The 22,200-nt window shown below is 43.4% G+C and overlaps 1 protein-coding gene across 1 annotated transcript; it reads right to left on the reverse strand.

Moving 5' to 3' along the window:
* Positions 1-1,378: 1,378 nt before the first annotated feature.
* Positions 1,379-7,860, reverse strand: LOC121398769 (traf2 and NCK-interacting protein kinase-like). Its single transcript, XM_041578044.1, has 11 exons — positions 7,770-7,860; positions 7,627-7,665; positions 7,305-7,430; positions 7,091-7,201; positions 6,869-6,959; positions 6,597-6,724; positions 6,047-6,101; positions 5,810-5,882; positions 2,770-2,945; positions 2,334-2,532; positions 1,379-1,572 (listed from the first exon to the last, which is right to left on the reverse strand). Exons 1-10 carry the CDS (start codon positions 7,794-7,796, stop codon positions 2,366-2,368), a joined length of 993 nt encoding a protein of 330 aa, XP_041433978.1. The 5' UTR covers positions 7,797-7,860; the 3' UTR covers positions 1,379-1,572; positions 2,334-2,365.
* Between the last annotated feature and the right edge of the window lie 14,340 nt (positions 7,861-22,200).

Raw genomic sequence — 22,200 nt, forward strand, 5'->3', positions numbered from 1 at the left:
TACCAAATGCTACTTTATCATGGGACAAAGATCTTCTAATGACAGTGGCATGTTTATGGGTCAGCTCTTTCTAGAGCCAATGAGTCAGTTTCTCCTAGGCCTAAAGGATACTAATGGCAGTGACATGAATATACAAGTCCCTGCTAGGCCCAAAATAACATATTAATAAGTCAGCACCTTCTGAACCCAGTCTCATAATGTACTAATCCCAGTGATATGTTTATATACACTATATATCATTTGTATGTGATTGATTCACCAAACATCTGACATCAGTGCAGATCAGTAGGACTGGGTCCAGACATGGCTTATCCCCTTCTTATATTTCTTCATCCTTAGCATCTCCTTTCACCAATTTCTCCCACCCTTGCCTCTTGATTTCACCTTCACTTTTCAGTGACCCTTTTCCCTTGCACTAGCGGTTTCCCTCTTCTGTAATGTTCCATGGCAATACTATAGAACTAAAAAAAATGCAAGAACACCAATGAAATGTGTATTAACATATTTATTTATAAATTGGGTGTTATATTTATGCATTTTAGATTAATTCATATCCATTAGGTTCAAGTTTTAGTGTAAAAGGGATCTTCCTATTTAGTAGATGATCCAGAGGAAGGCAAAAACCCCATCTGAAGCTAGAGCCAATTTGGCCTCAGAGGGGGAAAAATTCCTTCCTGACTCCCAAAGGGCAATCGGACAAGTCCCTGGATCAACTTGTACTATGAGTTTATGTTAGTATCCGTACTAAGAGTTTATGTCTGAGTTTAGAGTAGGAGATGTGACTGGAGTGGAAGGCTTGAAAGGATAGAATTTAGAAAGGAGAAGCCACTGAGGAATTGGTGTTAGGAGATTGCAGGGGGGGGGGGAGGCAAAAGAAAAAAGGGAGAAGAGAAGCCTCTGTGTAGGGGGCATCATTTTAGTGTGAGCTATGTGGTGGTGACTAAATGTCTTGGTATTGGTGGAATGGAAGAACTAATGGAGGTGCAGGAAGAAGGGCAAGGATTAAAAGATATTTTAAAGAGGAGAAACTCTTGATGATATGTAAATAAAAGAAGATATTGGTGGAGGTGTGTTAGCACAAGGACAGAGCTTGCTCTTAGAGGTATAAGGGCTGGTGGTGGAGTTAAATTAAATGAAAAGTCCTTGGGTAGAGATGTGGTAATTGGATACTAATGAAAACTAAGGTCCTAATAGTGGCGCTATGGTGTTTGAAAATGTGAATGCTGCTGGTGGAGCTGTAAAGGTGGATATGAATGTTGGAGCTATGGTTCTGTGAAATGTAGATGCTTAAGGCAAGATGTTGGAGTTGTAGTAGTCTGTAAAAAAGGAAGATGGATGGAACTATGGCACCTCAAGTGAGGTGGAGATGTGTGTGTGTGGGTGGAGTGATGTAAACTGAAGCAAAGACACCACTGGTGGAGATGTGGTAGTCTGAAAAGAATATGATCATGGAGCTACAGAAGGAGATAAAGTCCCTGCTGGTGTAGTTGCAGGAATCTTGAAATTACCACTTGCTGAACTGCATCAGCTTGAAAGGAGATGTTGCTGGTGGAGCTGCAGACACCACTGGATCTGTATGAGAAAAAAATATCAGTCAGTAATAGATCATCATTAATTCTCATTCAGAGGCATGGCATTTATGCACAAGCCTTATTCTTTAGGGCAGTGGTCCCCAACCTTTTTTACCTGTGAGCCACATTCAAATGTAAAAAGAGTTGGGGAGCAACACAAACATGAAAAAGTCCCTTAGGGTGCCAAATAAGGGCTGTAATTGGCTATTCGGTAGCCCCTATGTTGACAGGCAGCCAACAAGGGGCTCTACTTGGCACTATACTTCGTTTTTATGCAATTAAAACTTGCTTTCAAGCTTTAAATTCAAAAATAAGCACCTGCTTTGAGGACCCCGAGAGCAACATCCAAGGGGTTGGAGAGCAACATGTTGCTCGCGAGCTACTGGTTGGGGACCACTGCTTTAGGGGTTCCAACATGTTAGGGAGTTTTTCTCCCAGGCTAATTTTAGAAATAAATGCACTGGCTATGGGAATAAGAAATAATGAATGAGCCTTCTCAATCGCATTTTTCCCTGTTGTGTTATTGTGCGGCTGCTGCAGCGAGGCTAATGTTCATAAGCACAGAAAACCTTAATTTTGGAGAGGATTGTAATCAAGAAATGTAAACTTGAGCATCTTCTAGCCGAAACTCACCTCTTGTGCACAGTGAGGATTCGGGTCCTACCAATGTAGACATCCACCAGGCAGCAGGGGATCAAATTGCTATTTGCTTACCAGCTTAGAACCATTGTACAGGAATACTGAATGGAGATGGGACCTTACCCTGTGTATGTTTCTTTTTCCTTGGCTGTGATTCAGGAAACTCGTTCTGGGCTGTTGATGGTATTGGCCACAAGACAATAACAGGAGACGCCCTCCAGGGCCATTTGCAGAGCTGCTTCTTGTTCTGCTGATGGCTGTGTGCAGAAGTCATAAGCATGCCGCAGCTGTTTCAGGGTCCAGAGAGCTACTACCTTCAGTCCTTTATAGGGAAAAATCATATTTGTGATGCATAAAGACTGAAGACCAAATGCAAATTGAAGACCAAATGCAAACTGTCTTAGAACGCCATTGTCACCATTATATTAAAATATAATATTAAGTACCCCTTAAAACATGTTTATTATTCCCAGTGCCATTATAATAAAACCAATTCTTGCAGCTGTTGAGTTACACTGTGTGATGGTGCAGTCGCATCAAATATAATGGATTCCCTCACCTTTCTTGGCCGGTAAGTTCTGCAGAGTCCGGAGATGTTCTTCAATCTCAGCCCTGACGATCTTCTTAGGTGGCAGTTGGGTGACAAATGGGTGCTGCCGGAGTTCTTCAGCACTCCATCTCTCTGAAGGATCCTTTTTCAGACAGCACTCCAAGAAGGACACAAAATGCTGTGACCTGGAAAAAAAGAGATTTTAGCTTTAGCTAGCAAATAAAATCCCCAGATCATTATTTCCAGATTCCAGAAGCTTTTACCCAGTAACCATTAGTTATACCCCAGAATATATATATATTTTGCAGCATATCTATCTATAACAAACAAGGGAAAGTTGTGCTCACCACTATTTTTTAAAACCATTAGGCGGGGGTGCAATGAGGCTGTGACCACAAATTACATATAGTCAAATACAAGATTCCTCTGCACTCAACCCATTATCAATATATTTAAGACAGCAACATTTTGTGCATACTGCTACTAAAAAATGCCTTACCCTTTAAAAAAAACAGGGATTGTTTGTCCATATATTGCAATATATTTAAGCTGGCCAACTACGTCAAAGTCATCCCATATCTGGCCAGTCCTATGCTCAATTTTATCTGATTCATTAAGAATTCTATTGCTTCATTATACATTTTACAAAGGGACTAGGTTTTACCTGCAACTTACTTGCTGCTTTCAAAGTAAACCTCCATACTTGGCTGCCCTTTTATTAGACACCAGTGGGATCACCTGACTATAGCTAGTCCCTTTGTAAAATGTATAATGAAGCAATAGAATTCTTAATGAATCAGATAAAATTGAGCATAGGACTGGCCAGATATGGGATGACTTTGACGTAGTTGGCCAGCTTAAATATATTGCAATATATGGACAAACAATGCCTGTTTTGTTTAAAGGGTAAGGCATTTTTTAGTAGCAGTATGCACAAAATGTCGCTGTCTTAAATATATTGATAATGGGTTGAGTGCAGAGGACTCTTGTATTTGACTATATGTATTTTGTGGTCACAGCCTCATTGCACCCCCGCCTAATGGTTTTAAAAAACAGTGGTGAGCACAACTTTCCCTTGTTTGTTATAGTTTATACAGGAGCAGTGACCAGCTCCATGTTGTAGCTCCCACCCTTCCCAGCTATAGTCAGGTGATCCCACTGGTGTCTAATAAAAGGGCAGCCAAGTATGGAGGTTTACTTTGAAAGCAGCAAGTAAGTTGCAGGTAAAACCTAGTCCCTTTGTAAAATGTATAATGAAGCAATAGAATTCTTAATGAATCAGATAAAATTGAGCATAGGACTGGCCAGATATGGGATGACTTTGATGTAGTTGGCCAGCTTAAATATATTGCAATATATGGACAAACAATCCCTGTTTTGTTTAAAGGGTAAGGCATTTTTTAGTAGCAGTATGCACAAAATGTCGCTGTCTTAAATATATTGATAATGGGTTGAGTGCAGAGGACTCTTGTATCTATCTATCTTTCCCTCTATCTATCTATTGTCTATCGCCGATATCTTTCATCTATCTATCTATTTTCTATCCCCCCCCTCTCTCTCTCTATCTAGCTATCACACTATCTATGTATCTATCTATCTATATATCTATTTATCATCTATCTCTCTCTCTCTATCCCTCTATTTACCCAGTAACCATTAGCTGTACCCCAGAATATACATATATTTTGCAGTATAACTATCTATCTATCTATCCCTCAAGCTTTCATCTATCCCTCTATGTATGTTAGCCTCCCATACACTAAGGGGCCGATTCATCAAGCTCGAGTGAAGGATTCGAATTTCGAGTGGTTTTTTGTGCTCCTCGACTATCGTATTGGCGTAAATTCGCCTGAGTAGAATGATTCGAATAGATCGAGCGCAAAAACGCTGCGACTAATCGCCATTCGATAGTCGAAGTACTGGATCGAGCGCAAAAACGCTGCGAATATTCGCCCATTCGATAATCGAAGTACTGTCTCTTTTAAAAATACTTCGACTGCCTACTTCGGCACCTAAAACCTACCGAATTGCTTTAAAAGCCTATGGGAAAGTCCCATAGACTTGTTTTCCAAGTTTTTGATCGAATAAAAAGGCATTCGATCGAACGAAAATCCTTCGAGCGAATATTCGATCGGGCGCCTTTTCGCCTGGCGAATATTCGCCAATTCGACTATTCGCCAGCGCGTAAATTCGCCCGAATTGCCTATTTGATTCTATTCCCCAGTCGAATTTCGAGGGATTTAACCCCTCGAAATTCGACCATTGATGAATTTGCCCCTTAGACTGTAAGCTCTACAGTGCAGGGGACTCCTTCCCACTATGTCTCTTACCACATAGCACTTTAGCTCATTGTCCTATGATTCTATATATATTTATTATGTGATTTGTCTCCCCCATGGATACTTTTATATATATTGTACTTTTATCCACTGTACAGCGCTGTGGCTCCTTAACAGCGCTTTACAAATAAAGTTATACATACATACATACAAGTGTTCACCAACCCAAGATTCCCCACCACTATCCCAAACTGGTCAACAAGGGTATAACAAATGATATCAGTGGCAAATCGAGATGTCTATAAGGCTATGAGGGACAAAGTAAGGTCCTGTGATTTTCCCACACCCTCTCCTAACTGCACCATAGTGCACATGGGGCCCATAGTTATACTGTTATGCCCCTGAGACATAGACAGTAATTATATACATAAAATATATCATATCTGCTCTGCATCCACTTATATTTCCCTGAAAACACACATATCCCTGCCTGCATCTCATGGGCCACATTTAAAGTCTGCAGTAGAAAAACCTCTATTTATATTTAGGAGGTATTTAAACAAAATACACATCCCCCTGAGCTGAGACTGAAATCTCCCCCATTATTCCAAATTTGTACAGGCAAGGGGCATGGTGAGGGCAGACTGTGGGAGCGGCTAAATGGATATAGGAGTTGCCAAATGTCCCAAGTGTTAATAAGAAAATGTGGGGGGATCCATGTCTGCAAGCACAGGTACAATGTACAGTGACACGAGCTGGGACCGACTCACCATCTGTTTGATTGAAGCTTCGGTGGTTGGGCTTCTATTATCAGGTCCTCCACCGGGTATTGCCCTGCATATGCTAAAAGTGAAAAACATATATATCAGGTCCATTAAACATATCTAGAAGTTATTTATTTAATCTATAGAAAAAGTTCTTTTTTGCTGGAAATAGCAAATTACCCCAAATTTCTCTGCTACTCAATGTATAAAATAAAGTAGCCACAATTGTTGTGATTCACTTACGTGCTTTTCCCTCTGCCATTTCGATGGCGATTATCCCCAGCGACCAGATGTCACACTGCAAAAGAGCATTAGAAGGAGAGAATTGGGTTAGTGGGAGTTTAATAAAATGTAAGTAAAATGGCTACAATTCTCTTTTAGAAACTTATACATATATTATCATGGGTGCAAAAGTACACGCCATTCTCCTTAGCTCAATTATGGCCGAAATAGAACAGAATACAACTTCTAAAATAGCCCAATGCACCCCCTAGTAAATGAACACATCATGGTATATGTAAAAGTGAAAAAATGCTTTATTATATATAAACTTGTCTACATCAATACATCTCCATTACAAACAATAGCAGTCACAGTACATAACACCAGTGTCACAATGCAAATGAGCAAATATATTAAAGCAGACACATTGTGCAAAAAGTTAAGAAACCCAACGTTTCTGAAAAACTCCTTTCTCTCCATGAGAAAATGACTGCTTCTATGTCCCAGTAACACTGATAAGTAAATGCTCTGTGTTCTATGTGCTCTATGTTGTATTATAAGTACAACATACTTTGGTGTCGAACGCCAGGCGCTGGCCCTTCTGCCTTATGGCCTCAGGTGCCATCCAATGTGGAGTCCCTTCCGCTTCATCGCACAACCCAGTTTGCGGGTCCAGGTCCCAGCTGTGTCCAAAGTCGACTGAAATGACAGATAGAATCTATTAATGGAAAATAACTTGTTTAACCACAATAAGATAGAAACCTGAATTATGAAACCCCCTGACTCCATATTCACAGAAACGCCCCACCATCCATTACTCTAATAACTGTAAGTTTTACTCACTGATCTTCACTTTGGCCGTCTCTGTGAGCATGATGTTCGGGCTCTTGATGTCTTTATGAACGGCCCGGTTCTTGTGGATGTGGTGCAGCCCCTGGGGAGATTGAGATGTACAGTAGGTTATAAGACTATAAAAGACATAAGACTAAACATTCCTAACAAAGAGAATGCATATATAATTTATGCAATTAAAGAAGAGTCGTTAAGGGGTAAATCTGGCCTTACCTTTAAAACCTCCTTGCAGACATAGCCAATCCAGTTCTCCTTCAGGGATTGGTCATTAGTCTTGCTGATGAGGTTGTAGAGAGAGCCTCCACCACAGTACTCGAGAACAATCTGCAAAATATAGAAATTATTTAATGTCATGTATTTGATCACTTAAAGTGGAGATTGTTTTGGCACAAGAGGAATTAACACGATACAGTAAATCATTTCTTACTTCCAAGAGCTCCGATGAGCACTCCGTGAGTGGAGCCCTGTAGTAGGCTCCATAGTAAGAGGCGATGTTCTTGAGGCCGCTGAACTGCTGGAGAAACTTCAGCTCCCTGCAGACTGACTCTTCGTCCTGGAGTGGAATAATAGAAATCCCTTTAGCTCACATGGGCAAGTACACAAATAGGATTGATATATAGTGATTGAAATTATAAAGATACAGCACTCGGCTGATGTTGGCGATCTTCACCGCTACCACGCCTCTACGATGGTGTCGTCCCTGTAATACAGACAGAAAGGTTGAGTGTTTTACCCTCCTTTCTTCTAACCTTATAAATCTCGGAGAGGGGTCTGGATTCCGCCTGTGGCTGAAGGAGAAGAGAAAGATTCTATTACATTCTATACTTTATCTGTACCTGTTCTCTATACAGCAAAACCCTAAATTCAGATAAAATAGTAGCAGTTGCCTTACCTTCCTCCAAGGGGCGAAGAATGGCATTGCGCCTAAGTTTTTTAGCTCTTAAAAGAGCTGTTGTGTTAAAAAGAGATATCAGCTGACGTCAAAGGAAGATGTTTTTTTTCAAACGCCAAAAATCAGATGGAATTTCACTGAATATCTCTATAAAACAATCGCTGTGAAATCACTCGGGAAATCACTCTGAAAATCGCTTCAAAAACGCTATGAAAACACTTCGTTGCTCTGAAATTTCACTGTGTGGGGATACAGAAAGAAAGAAGAGATTGTGAGCTCACATGCACCAGCCCTCTCTGCTATACATTTCAGGATTCACTGCCTTATATAAGCAGGACCGCCATCAGAAATCGCAGGGCCCCATACGAAAAAATATCCTGGGCCCCCTGGGCTGCGTCCACCACAAGCCCCACCTACAGGACTGCCCTCCCCACCCCACAGGTCCACCCCCCATCACACAAAAAAAAAAAAATATTGGTGGCTATGGTTCCCACATGTTAATAAAAAAATATTGGTGGTCAGGGCCCCCCCATTATAAAAAACATTTGTGGTCAGGGCACCCCATTAAAAAAATTGGTGGCCAGGACCCCACATGGGGAAAAAATTGGTGGCCAGGGCCCCCCCCCATGTTATAAGAAAATTGGTGGCCAGGGCCCCCATTAAACGTCCATGTAAAAAAACTTGCCCCCCCAGAAGTTTAAAAAAAATTTGGTGCCCAGGGCCCCACCACACAACAGGGACCACAAAGGGTTACCTTTAGGGGGGCCCTGCCATGTGCACTTACTTCATTAGTGTGGCCCACCTGCTGTCAGTGAGCTGCCAACTACAGAAGGGAGGAGGGGAGCACAGGTGGCTGCATGTTCTTCCAGTGACAGTATTTTCTTCCCTTATTGGTCACAGAATTTCAAGTCCTGGTAAAGCTGCATGGTAATTGGATGAGCTGGAGGAGAAGTTCAAACCTCAGCTCTCCAATCCCTGAGCAGCTCAACCGGGACTTAAACTCAGTGACCAATAAGGGGAAGTAATGGACAGAAGATACCTCCCCTTGTGCTCCCGCCCTGCCTTCCCGAAGTCAGCAGTTCTCAGAAAGCAGGGGGGCCCGGCTAATCAAGAAAGTGCAGCGTGGCAGTGCTCCCCTTACCCTCGTGGCCCCCTACAACTCTCCCTCCTTTCCCCCCCTGATGGCTGCCCTGTATATAAGTATTCACACCCTCAACCAATTCTTCCATTGTACCACAACAAACCCTAAACGTATATATATTGTTTGTCTTTTATCTGTTATTTTTATTCTGACCATTAATTTTAAAATCTGATTTCCAAAAAACAAAATTTAGCATCAGTTTTTCCTTTTGCATCAACAGCATTAAAGCAAAGTTCTCCTTTAAATGAAATGAAATTAAACAGATTGCAGCATTTGCAGCGATTGCAGGAATAGTACAGGCTGCAGATCTGACAAGGGATTCTGGAATTTGTAGGTCAGTAACAGCTAGAAGACCACAAGCTGCTGGTCTGACAAGGGATGCTGGGATTTGTAGTTCATTAAGAGATAGAAGACTACAGGCTGCAGGTCAGACAAGGGGTGCTGGGATTTGTAGGTCAGTAACAGCTAAAATACCACAGGCTGCAAGTCTGTCAAGGAATGTTAGGATTTGTAGGTCAGTAACATTTAGAAGACCACAAGCTGCTGGTCTGACAAAAGATGCTGGGATTTGTAGTTCATTAAGAGATAGAAGACTACAGGCTGCAGGTCAGACAAGGGATGCTGGGATTTGTATGTCAGTAACAGCTAAAAGACCACAGGCTGCAGGTCTGACAAGGAATGTTAGGATTTGTAGGTCAGTAACAGTTAGAAGACCACAAGCTGTTGGTCTGAAAAGGGATGCAGGGATTTGTAGTTCATTAAGAGCTAGAAGACTACAGGCTGCAGGTCTGAAAAGAGATGCTGGGATTTGTACTACAGGCTGCAGGTCTGACAAGAGATGCTGGGATTTGTACTACAGGCTACAGGTTCGACAGGGGATGCTGGGATTTGTACTATAGGCTACAGGTCTGACAAGGGATGCTGGGATTTGTACTATAGGCTACAGGCTGCAGGTCTGACAAGGGATGTTGGGATGTGTACTACAGGCTGCTGGTCTGGCAAGGGATGCTGGGATTTGTAGGTCAGTAACAGCTGGAAGACTACAGGCTGCAGGTCTGACAAGGGATGCTGGGATTTGTACTACAGGCTACAGGTCCGACAAGGTATGCTGGAATTTGTACTACAGGCTACAGGTCCGACAAGGGATGCTGGGATTTGTACTACAGGCTACAGGTCCGACAAGGGATGCTGGGATTTGTACTACAGGCTACAGATCTGACAAGGGATGTTGGGATTTGTACTACAGTCTGCTGGTCTGGCAAGGGATGCTGGGATTTGTAGGTCAGTAACAGCTGGAAGAATACAGGCTGCAGGTCTGAAAAGGGATGCTGGGATTTGTACTACAGGCTACAGGTCCGACAAGGGATGCTGGGATTTGTACTACAGGCTACAGGTCCGACAAGGGATGCTGGGATTTGTACTACAGGCTACAGATCTGACAAGGGATGCTGGGATTTGTACTATAGGCTACAGGTCTGACAAGGGATGCTGGGATTTGTAGGTCAGTAACAGCTCAAAGACCGCAGGCTGCAGTTCTGACAAGGGATGCTGGGATTTGTACTACAGGCTGCAGGTCTGACAAGGGATGTTGGGATTTGTACTATAGGCTGCTGGTCTGGCAAGGGATGCTGGGATTTGTACTACAGGCTGCAGGTCTGACAAGGGATGCTGGGATTTGTAGGTCAGTAACAGCTAAAAGACCACAGGCTGCAGGTCTGACAAGGGATGCTGGGATTTGTGCTATAGGCTACAGGTCTGACAAGGAATGCTGGGATTTGTACTATAGGCTACGGGTCTGACAAGGGATGCTGGGATTTGTACTATAGGCTACAGGTCTGACAAGGGATGCTGGGATTTGTACTACAGGCTGCAGGTCTGACAAAAGATGCTGGGATTTTTACTACTGGCTGCAGGTCTGGCAAGGGATGCTGGGATTTGTAGGTCAGTAACAGCTAGAAGACTACAGGCTGCAGGTCTGACAAGGGATGCTGAGATTTGTAGGTCAGTAACAGTTAGAAGACTACAGGCTGCAGGTCTGACAAGGGATGCTGGGATTTATAGGTCATTAACAGTTAGAAGACTACAGGCTACAGGTCTGACAAGGGATTTGTAGGTCAGTAACAGCTAAAAGACCACAGGCTGCAGGTCTGACATGGGATGCTGAGATTTGTACTGTAGGTTACAGGTCTGACAAGGGATGCTGGGATTTGTAGTTCAGTAAAAGTTAGAAGACCACAAGCTGCAGGTCTGACAAGGGATGCTGGGATTTGTAGGTCAGTAACAGAAGATTATAGGCTGCAGGTCTGACAAAGGATGCTGGGATTTGTACTACAGGCTGCAGGTCTGACAAGGGATGCTGGGATTTGTACTACAGGCTGCAGGTCTGACAAGGGATGCTGGGATTTGTAGGTCAGTAACAGTTAGAAGATTATAGGCTACAGGTCAGACAAAGGATGCTAGGATTTGTACTACAGGCTGCAGGTCTGACAAGGGATTCTGGGATTTGCAGGTCAGCAACAGTTAGAAGACTATAGGCAGCAGGTCTGACAAGGGATGCTGTGATTTGTACTGCAGGCTGCAGGTCCGATAAGGGATGCTAGGATTTGTAGGTCAGTAACAGTTAGAAGACTACAGGCTGCAGGTCTGACAAGGGATGCTGGGATTTGTACTACAGGCTGCCGGTCTGTCAAGGGATGCTGGGATTTGTAGGTCAGTAACAGTTAGAAGATTATAGGCTGCAGGTCAGACAAGGGATGGTGGGATTTGTACTACAGGCTGCAGGTCAGACAAGGGATGCTGGGATTTGTACTACAGGCTGCAGGTCAGACAAGGGATGCTGGGATTTCTAGGTCCGTAACAGAAGACTACAGGCTGCAGGTGTGACAAGGGATACTGGGATTTGCAGGTCAGTAACAGTTAGAAGACTACAGGCTGAAATTCTGACAAGGGATGCTGGTATTTGTAGGTCAGTAACAGTTAGAAGACTACAGGCTGCAGGACAGACAAGGGATGCTGGGATTTTAGGTCAGTAACAGTTAGAAAATTATAGGCTGCAGGTCAGACAAGGGATGCTGGGATTTGTACTATAGGTTGCAGGTCAGACAAGGGATGCTGGGATGTGCACTACAGGCTGCAGGTCTGACAAGGGATGCTGGGATTTGTAGGTCAGTAAGAGTTAGAAGATTATAGGCTGCAGGTCAGACAAGGGATGTTGGGATTTGTATTACAGGCTGCAGGTCAGACAAGGGATGCTGGGATTTGTACTATAGGTTACAGGTCTGACAAGGGATGCTGGGATTTGTAGTTCAGTAACTGTTGGAAGACCACAAGCTGCAGGTCTGACAAGGGATGCTGGGATTTGTAGTTCAGTAAAAGTTAGAAGACCACAAGCTGCAGGTCTGACAAGGGATGCTGGGATTTTTAAGTCAGTAACAGCTAGAAAACTACAGGCTGCAGGTCTGACAAGGGATGCTGGGATTTGTAGGTCAGTAACAGAAGATTATAGGCTGCAGGTCTGACAAGGGATGCTGGGATTTGTACTACAGGCTGCAGGTCTGACAAGGGATGCTGGGATTTGTACTACAGGCTGCAGGTCTGACGAAGGATGCTGGGATTTGTAGGTCAGTAACAGTTAGAAGATTATAGGCTACAGGTCAGACAAGGGATGCTGGGATTTGTACTACAGGCTGCAGGTCTGACAAGGGATTCTGGGATTTGTAGGTCAGTAACAGTTAGAAGACTACAGGCTGCAGGTCTGACAAGGGATGCTGGGATTTGTACTACAGGCTGCCGGTCTGTCAAGGGATGCTGGGATTTGTAGGTCAGTAACAGTTAGAAGATTATAGGCTGCAGGTCAGACAAGGAATGGTGGGATTTGTTCTACAGGCTGCAGGTCAGACAAGGGATGCTGGGATTTGTAGGTCTGTAACAGAAGACTACAGGCTGCAGGTCTGACAAGGGATACTGGGATTTGTAGGTCAGTAACAGTTAGAAGACTACAGGCTGCAATTCTGACAAGGGATGCTGGGATTTGTAGGTCAGTAACAGTTAGAAGAATACAGGCTGCAGGACAGACAAGGGATGTTGGGATTTTAGGTCAGTAACAGTTAGAAAATGATAGGCTGCAGGTCAGACAAGGGATGTTGGGATTTGTACTACAGGCTGCAGGTCAGACAAGGGATGCTGGGATTTGTAGGTCAGTAACAGTTAGAAGACTACAGGCTGCAGGTCTGACAAGGGATGCTGGGATTTATAGGTCATTAGCAGTTAGAAGACTACAGGCTGCAGGTCTGACAAGGGATTTGTAGGTCAGTAACAGCTAAAAGACCACAGGCTGTAGGTCTGACAAGGGATGCTGGGATTTGTACTACAGGCTGCAGGTCTGACAAGCAATACTGGGATTTGTAGGTCAGTAACAGTTAGAAGACTACAGGCTGCAGGTCTGACAAGGGATGCTGGGATTTGTAGGTCAGTAACAGTTAGAAGACTACAGGCTGCAGGTCTGACAAGGGATGCTGGGATTTATAGGTCATTAGCAGTTAGAAGACTACAGGCTGCAGGTCTGACAAGGGATTTGTAGGTCAGTAACAGCTAAAAGACCACAGGCTGTAGGTCTGACAAGGGATGCTGGGATTTGTACTATAGATTACAGGTCTGACAAGGGATGCTGGGATTTGTAGTTCAGTAACTGTTGGAAGACCACAAGCTGCAGGTCTGACAAGGGATGCTGGGATTTGTAGTTCAGTAAAAGTTAGAAGACCACAAGCTGCAGGTCTGACAAGGGATTCTGGGATTTTTAAGTCAGTAACAGCTAGAAAACTACAGGCTGCAGGTCTGACAAGGGATGCTGGGATTTGTAGGTCAGTAACAGAAGATTATAGGCTGCAGGTCTGACAAGGGATGCTGGGATTTGTACTACAGGCTGCAGGTCTGACAAGGGATGCTGGGATTTGTACTACAGGCTGCAGGTCTGACAAGGGATGCTGGGATTTGTAGGTCAGTAACAGTTAGAAGATTATAGGCTACAGGTCAGACAAGGGATGCTGGGATTTGTACTACAGGCTGCAGGTCTGACAAGGGATTCTGGGATTTGTAGGTCAGTAACAGTTAGAAGACTACAGGCTGCAGGCCTGACAAGGGATGCTGGGATTTGTACTACAGGCTGCCGGTCTGTCAAGGGATGCTGGGATTTGTAGGTCAGTAACAGTTAGAAGATTATAGGCTGCAGGTCAGACAAGGGATGCTGGGATTTGTACTACAGGCTGCAGGTCTGACAAGGGATGCTGGGATTTGTACTACAGGCTGTAGGTCTGACAAGCAATACTGGGATTTGTAGGTCAGTAACAGTTAGAAGACTACAGGCTGCAGGTCTGACAAGGGATGCTGGGATTTGTACTATAGGCTACAGGTCTGACAAGGGATGCTGGGATTTGTACTATAGGATACAGGTCTGACAAAGGATGCTGGGATTTGTACTATAGGCTACAGGTCTGACAAGGGATGATGGGATTTGTACTACAGGCTGCAGGACTGACAAGGGATGCTTGGATTTGTAGGTCAGTAACAGTTAGAAGACTACAGGCAACCAGCGACACAAAGTATGCTGAACCAGGAGAAATGGGACAAGAGGAGACTCACTCTATCATGATAGATAATAATGTGTGAATAGCATGTCATGATACTGACAAATGAAGCAATCAGACTACAGTTTTGTATGTTATGCCTAGCACATTAATCCTATGTTACATTTGTTGACAACATTCTTTTCTTTGGCAATTGAAAATCAATAAAATTTTGAATGGAAAAAGAAGACTACAGGCTGCAGGCCAGACAAGGGATGCTGGGATTTGTACTAGAGGCTGCAGGTCTGACAAGGGATGCTGGGATTTGTACTATAGGCTGCAGGTCAGACAAGGGATACTGGGATTTGTACTACAGGCTGCAGGTCAGACAAGGGATGCTGGGATTTGTACTAGAGGCTGCAGGTCTGACAAGGGATGCTGGGATTTGTACTATAGGTTGCAGGTCAGACAAGGGATGCTGAGATTTGTACTACAGGCTGCAGGTCAGACAAGGGATGCTGGGATTTGTACGTCAGTAACACTTGGAAGATTATAGGCTGCAGGTCAGACAAGAGATGCTGGGATTTGTACTACAGGCTGCAGGTCAGACAAGGGATGCTGGGATGTGCACTACAGGCTGCAGTTCAGACAAGGGATGCTGAGATTTGTAGGTCAGTAACAGTTAGAAGATTATAGGCTGCAGGTCAGACAAGGGATGCTGGGATTTCTACTACAGGCTGCAGGTCAGACAAAGGATGCTGGGATTTGTACTAAAGGCTGCAGGTCTGACAAGGGATGCTGGGATTTGTACTATAGGCTACAGGTCTGACAAGGGATGCTGGGATTTGTACTATAGGCTACAGGTCTGACAAGGGATGCTGGAATTGGTACTACAGGCTGCAGGTCAGACAAGGGATGCTGGGATGTGCACTACATGCTGCAGTTCAGACAAGGGATGCTGGGATTTGTAGGTCAGGAACAGTTAGAAGATTATAGGAAGCAGGTCAGACAAGGGATGCTGGGATTTATAGGTCAGTAACAGTTAGAAGACTATAGACTGCAGGCCAGACAAGGGATGCTGGGATTTGTAGGTCAGTAAGGGCTAGTCCACACGGGGAGATAGCCACGCGTTTGCGGTCGCGGCGACAAAGCGCCGCGCCAGTCGCCGCGACCGGCGCAGGCGACAGTTTTGTATGGGCGCCTATGTAAAAACGCCTGTGCTAACCACACGAGGCGATGCGCTTTTCAACAGTCGCCTGAAAAAGCCTGGCGAGGCATTTTCAGGCGACTGTTGAAAAGCGCATCGCCTCGTGTGGTTAGCACAGGCGTTTTTACATAGGCGCCCATACAAAACTGTCGCCTGCGCCGGTCGCGGCGTCTGGCGCGGCGCTTTGTCGCCGCGACCGCAAACGCGTGGCTATCTCCCCGTGTGGAATAGCCCTAACAGTTAGAAATAGGGATGCACCGAATCCAGGATTCGGTACCACAGGCTGCAGGTCTGACAAGGGATGGTGGGACATTCAGGACATGAGTAACAGTGACTGGGAAATTGCAGCTCTAATACTTTTTGCTTAAAACCTTTTTAAGAAGGCAGTTTTATATACAAAGTAAGATACAAAGAGAAATATGAATAATAATAGCATTAGAGGAGAAACCTGAACACCAAGTGGCCAACTGTCAACTGTCACTCCAAACAGTCAGTGACCCCTGTTAAATGGGAACATGGGAGATTTGAGACTTTTGCCCTTAATTATTTCTTAACTTTTGCCTTAAACGCTTTTTAAGAAGTACATTTTATATACAAAGTGAGGTATTGAGAGAAATATGAACATTAATAGCATTAGAGGAGAAACCTGAACACCAAGTGGCCAACTGTCACTCCAAATGCTGTCAGTGTTACCCCTCTTATATGTGAATATAGGAGATTTCAGACATTTTATTATTTCTTAACTTGCACTTATTTTAACTATACAGCAATTGGAATCCCAAATGTTATTTTATACTTTCTGTATTTAGCCTGACAGGTGTGTAGTCTCCCTGCATCCCTGTTCCTTCCCCCAACCCCAACTCTCCTATAATCTATTATTTTGTTGCAAAAAACAAAAATATACTGGGGCAACAAAAACCATGAATTTTGGAAAAGCTAATTTTAGTGCCTTGAGGGCTGCCCTACAGAGCATTGATTGGGGCATTAGGTTTTCAGCTAAAAACACAGCGCAGAAATGGTTGTCCTTTAAAATGATATTAAATCATTACTGTTCTCAATTTATTCCCTTAAGGACTAAACGTAGAAGCTCTAAGAATCATCCTGTGTGGCTTAATACAGAAGTAAAAAAGTTAATAGGAAAGAAGAGAAAGGCATTTAAAAACTACTAATCTGTAGGGACAGAAGCTGCATTTAATGAATATAAACACTGTAATAAATGTTGTAAATCAGCAATCTGGAAGGCTAAGAAAAGAAATGAAGAGTTAATTGCGGTGGAGGTGAAAACTAACCCTAAAAAGTTTTTTAAATATATTAATAGTAAAAAGATGCAGGTTGAGAGTGTTGCTCCATTAAATAATGGTACCAGTATGGTTGTAACAGATACAGATAAGGCAAATGTGTTAAATCAGTTCTTTTCTTCAGTGTATACAATAGAGGAGTCTGGGTTCACAGGCTCACTTAATAACTGCACGAATGGTTCAGCTCAATCTAGTCAGTGGCTGACTCAGGATATGATTCAAAAAGCTTTAATACAAATTAATGTAAACAAGGCTCCAGGGCCTGATGGCATACACCCCCGGGTTCTAAGAGAGCTTAGTTCAGTTTTAGATCAGCCCTTATTTCTGATTTTCTCAGATTCACTGTCATCTGGTATGGTGCCTATGGATTGGAGAAAAGCTGATGTTATTCCAATATTTAAAAAGGGATTACGATCTCAGCCTGGCAATTATAGGCCAGTAAGCTTGACATCTGTGGTGGGCAAATTATTTGAAGGCTTGTTAAGCGATCACATTCAAAATTTTGTCCTAAAGAATGGCATTATGAACAACAATCAGCATGGCTTTATGAAGGATCGGTCATGTCAGACGAATTTGATTGCATTTTATGATGTGGTAAGTAAGATTCTGGACAGTGGGGGGGGCAGTAGATGTGATCTATTTGTATTTTGCCAAACGTTTGATACTGTGCCCCACAAACGACTGCTTTCTAAACTAAGGTCTGTTGGGCTTAATGAAGTCGTTTGCACGTGGATAGGAAACTGGCTATAGGATCGGGTACAGAGGCTGGTTGTTAATGGGACATTCTCTACTTGGAGTAAGGTTCTTAGTGGGGTCCCCCAGGGCTCAGTATTGGGTCCACTTTTATTTAACTTGTTCATTAATGACTTGGGGAGGGTGTTGTAAGTAATGTATCAGTGTTTGCAGATGACACAAAATTATCCAGCCCAATTAATTCCATCCAGGATGTGGCATCCTTGCAACATGATCTTGACAAACTGGCAATCTGGGCAGCTAAGTGGCAAATGAGATTCAATGTTGATAAATGTAAAGTCATGCACCTGGGATGTAAAAATATCCAAGCCACTTATACCCTTAATGGGACTGCACTAGGCAAATCCATTATGGAAAAGGACCTTGGAGTCCTTGTAGATGATAAACTTGGCTGTAGCAAGCAATGCCAGTCAGCAGCATCAAGGGCAAATAAGGTCTTGAGCTGTATTAAAAGGGGCATAGAGTCAAGGGAGGAGGGGGTCATTCTTCCACTGTATAGAGCACTTGTAAGGCCCCATCTAGAATATGCCATACAGTTTTGGTCTCCATCATTTAAACAGGACACTATTGTATTAGAGAGGGTACAGAGAAGGGCAACTAAGCTGGTAAAAGGTATTGAAAATCTTAGCTATGAGGAAAGACTGGCCAAATTGGGGATGTTCACGCTGGAGAAGAGGCGCTTAAGGGGTGATATGATGACTATGTATAAATATATAAGGGGATCATATAATAATCTCTCTAATGCTTTATTTACCAGTAGGTCTTTCCAGCTGACACAAGGTCACGCATTCCGATTAGAAGAAAAGAGGTTCCGCCTAAATATTCGGAAGGGGTTTTTTACAGTGAGAGCTGTGAAGATGTGGAATTCTCTCCCTGAATCAGTGGTACAGGCTGATACATAAGATAGCTTTAAGAAGGGGTTGGATAGCTTTTTAGCAAGTGAGGGAATACAGGGTTATGGGAAATAGCTCATAGTCCAAGTTGATCCAGGGACTAGTCCAATTGCCATTTTGGAGTCAGGAAGGAATTTTTCCCCCTCTAAGGCAAATTGGAGAGGCTTCAGATGTTTTTTTTTGCCTTCCTCTGGATCAACTGGCAGATAGGTAGTTAATGAAAAAAAAAAAAAAAAGGTTGAACTCGACGGACATGTGTCTTTTTTCAACCTTACTTACTATGTTACTATGTTACTATTAAAATGACAAAACCAAGGCTAATATCCCATGTGCTACCTAGTGACTCAATTTAATAGTGATTTTCTTTATTTATGTCATTATTTTCCATAAATTGTCCCCCAGTGTGTGTGTGTGTGCATCCACTCACCTCTGATCCCAGAAATGAAAGTGAGAAAACCGTTATTTAACTGTCAGTTAGCCGTGCGGCCAAATGCCAGGATGTACTTCTGTGTATTTATCCTGAGTTGTCTGTAGTCTCCCTGTTTCCCCATTCCTCCCATAATGATATTTTCTATTAGAATATGCACAAAACCAAGGCTAATATCCCAGGCACTAGCCAATGTCACACTCATATAGTGATTTCCTTAATTTCTGCCATTCTTTCCCTTAATGCCCCCGTGTATCAATGCTCCACTCCACCTCTGTTTCCAGAAATGAAAAAGTGAGTTTACAGCAGGCCCGGACTGACAATTTATTGGGTCGGGCAATTCCCCGAAGGGCCGCTCTATATTTTGCTTAAGTGGGCCGCATCTGAGCGATACTAATTATAAACGACTGTACCTTTCAGGGCATCTGGAGGGCTCTAGGACCGCTCCTCCGTCCTAGCTCCCACTGTGGCTCCGCCCCTTACATGCCTCTCCGTTCTCTGCTGTGCTGTCCCTACCGTTCACACTGGAAGCCAGATCAACAGGGCCTCCATTAGGGCCTCTCAGTCCCCTGTTTTAGCAGCCTGCACACTCTGCAGCTCACTACAGTACAGCAGCAGCCAGCAGGTCCCACGTCTGCCCTGTAGTTACTGCGGCTGTGGAGAGGTGGATCGTAATTTTTATGCTGACTGTTGCCCTTCCTGTGCTGAGCTGAACATAATCCTCCCTGCCACAGTAAGATGCAGTTATCCTTTTTTTTTTTGCAATGTGCACACAAAACCATTGAAAAAAAAATAGCTTAGGCTGATGTAATAAAGAATAAAGGTGCAAAATAAATGGGAGTGAAGATGGGGAAGCAGAATAAGCAATGAAGAGGAGAGAAAGCTGAAAAAAGTAAAGCTTAATGGTGAAGGTGGAAAAAAGAAGGGTCATAAGTTTGAAAAAAGTAAAGCAGAAAGGATCCCTCCACTTTCTGTTATTCTTGCGGCAGTGGGCTGTGATAGTATGAGATAGTTGTGGACCACTATCCATGAAGTGCTAAGGGGCTAATGGAACAAGGAAGAGAGGTATACAGTACAAAGGCAGGGTTTCGGCAACAGTTAGCAGGAGAGAAACAGAGACCGCAGTCCCTGTGGTATGCCTGTTGGCAACTCAGTCTAAGGGGCCCCACCGAAATAGCCCCTCAGCCCTGTGCTGCGCACTTCACTTGCATACGTCTAGTACTGCTGCTGGAGTTATACAGGGAACTCTGAGTATCACTCATGTATTATAAGGGATAATGTACCCCCTGCTGTAAATGATAAGGATATTAGAAGTCACTGAGGGGTTGTTCTGTGACCATATAAAGGCACAAGGCTGCAGGCTGAGTTATACAGGGAACTCTGAGTATCACTCATGCATTATAAGGGATAATGTACCCCCCTACTGTAAATGATAAGGATAATAGAAGTCACTGAGGGGTTGTTCTGTGACCATATAAAGACACAAGGCTGCAGGCTGAGTTATACAGGGAACTCTGAGTATCACTCATGTATTATAAGGGATAATGTACCCCCTACTGTAAAAGATAAGGATATTAGAAGTCACTGAGGGGTTGTTCTGTGACCATATAAAGACACAAGGCTGCAGGCTGAGTTATACAGGGAACTCTGAGTATCACTCATGTATTATAAGGGATAATGTACCCCCTACTGTAAACGATAAGCAATATAAATTGAAATGCCCATTGGTATGTATCTTATAGGATGCATTATTAGTTCTCCTTTAGCGCAAGCCCAGAAACTAAAATGTACTCCTTTTGCATTTGTTTATGACTTATAATATAAAAAAAACAAAAAACGTATATATATCTATATATATATAGATATATATATAGATATATATATATATAATCGTGTGTAAAAAAAGACCAGCATGCATTTCTATGTGGGCTGCTTTGATTTTTTTTGCCCGGGCTGCTTTTTACTCCCAGTCCGGCCCTGGTTTACAGTCAATTACAGTTTAGCTTTATGCCCTGATAGTGATTGGCGGCAAGTTCAGTACATATTTACATGCTGCTAAGGTAAGTGGGACTCAAGTAAGGAGATGTGGGGGTTCAGCTCATGAATCTTTGATAAGGAATATTAATTCTAACGGCCAATGTAAGTAGTCTCAATGACTGAGCCTTATTGAAACCTCCCATGAGCCTCTGTGGCTATAAACCTTACACAGAAGATTATTACCTGCCCAGGGATACTGGTGCCCAGAGTTTTAAGATGGCCACTCATGGAAATATAAAAATATATAGATCTTTCTATGTACAGGCAGTTTAAAGGGGTTGAGTTAACTTTTAGTATGATGTAGAGAGGGACATTCTGAGACAATTTGCGTTTCATTTATTATCATTTGTGGTTTTTGAGTTATTTAGCTTTTTATTCAACAGCTCTTCCGTTTGCCATTTCAGCAATCTGGTTGCTAGGGTCCAAATTACCAGCAGTCTTTTGTAATCCTCAAGGAGGGTTACACCATTTGGGAAACGTCTAAATGATCTGGGATTAGCCAGTGCGCCCCTTACTTAGATGTGTGGCCCAATGAGCCATTGATAGGATTTTCCGGCTGTTTGTGATGCTAAGATCCATTATTTATATCAACAGGACTTCCAGCCGCTGTCCGGTTGTTGCTGAACTACAGCTTTTAGACACCTTTGACAGCCAAGAGCTGGAGGTCAGTATTTGGGCAGTTCTCTCCTCTGAAGGTCTTTGGTAGTGGGCGGGGCATTCTGGGTATTTATTTGCCCCACATACGAGTGTGGAGAAAGCACATCACATTTATGTCGCCGTGTGAGCCAGATTAGGAATGTGATTGTGTGCGTAAAGGACCGTATTCGGTCTGGCCGGCCATATGCACCACCAAGTTCTCATCAATTAATTTCTTCTTTTTTTTCACATTGACCTACACAAAGACTTTAGGGTTTTATAATGGGTGAGGTAGGGGGTGCCACGGCACCAACGTCAATCAGTAACAGCTTTATTGTAGCAAGATTTCAGTGCTTGTAAACTTTACTCAGAGACGAAGCCTTTATTTGAAGCAAAGAACTACATTTCCCGGAAGGCATACACTGTCGTCATTGGATTGGGTTTGACGTCTTGCTGCAGCTTCCGTACTCAAGCCGGT

Source organism: Xenopus laevis, chromosome 9_10S (assembly GCF_017654675.1).
Source record: "Xenopus laevis strain J_2021 chromosome 9_10S, Xenopus_laevis_v10.1, whole genome shotgun sequence".
Lineage (NCBI taxonomy): Eukaryota > Metazoa > Chordata > Amphibia > Anura > Pipidae > Xenopus > Xenopus laevis.

Excerpts from the sequence above, each read along its gene's own strand:
- LOC121398769 (XM_041578044.1), bottom strand. The coding sequence starts at position 7,796 with ATGCCATTCTTCGCCCCTTGGAGGAAG. Across the intron at positions 7,431-7,626 it reads CCCTCTCCGAGATTTATAAG|GACGAAGAGTCAGTCTGCAG; the intron begins GTTAGAAGAAAG and ends ATTCCACTCCAG. Across the intron at positions 2,533-2,769 it reads GAACTTACCGGCCAAGAAAG|GACTGAAGGTAGTAGCTCTC; the intron begins GTGAGGGAATCC and ends TTCCCTATAAAG.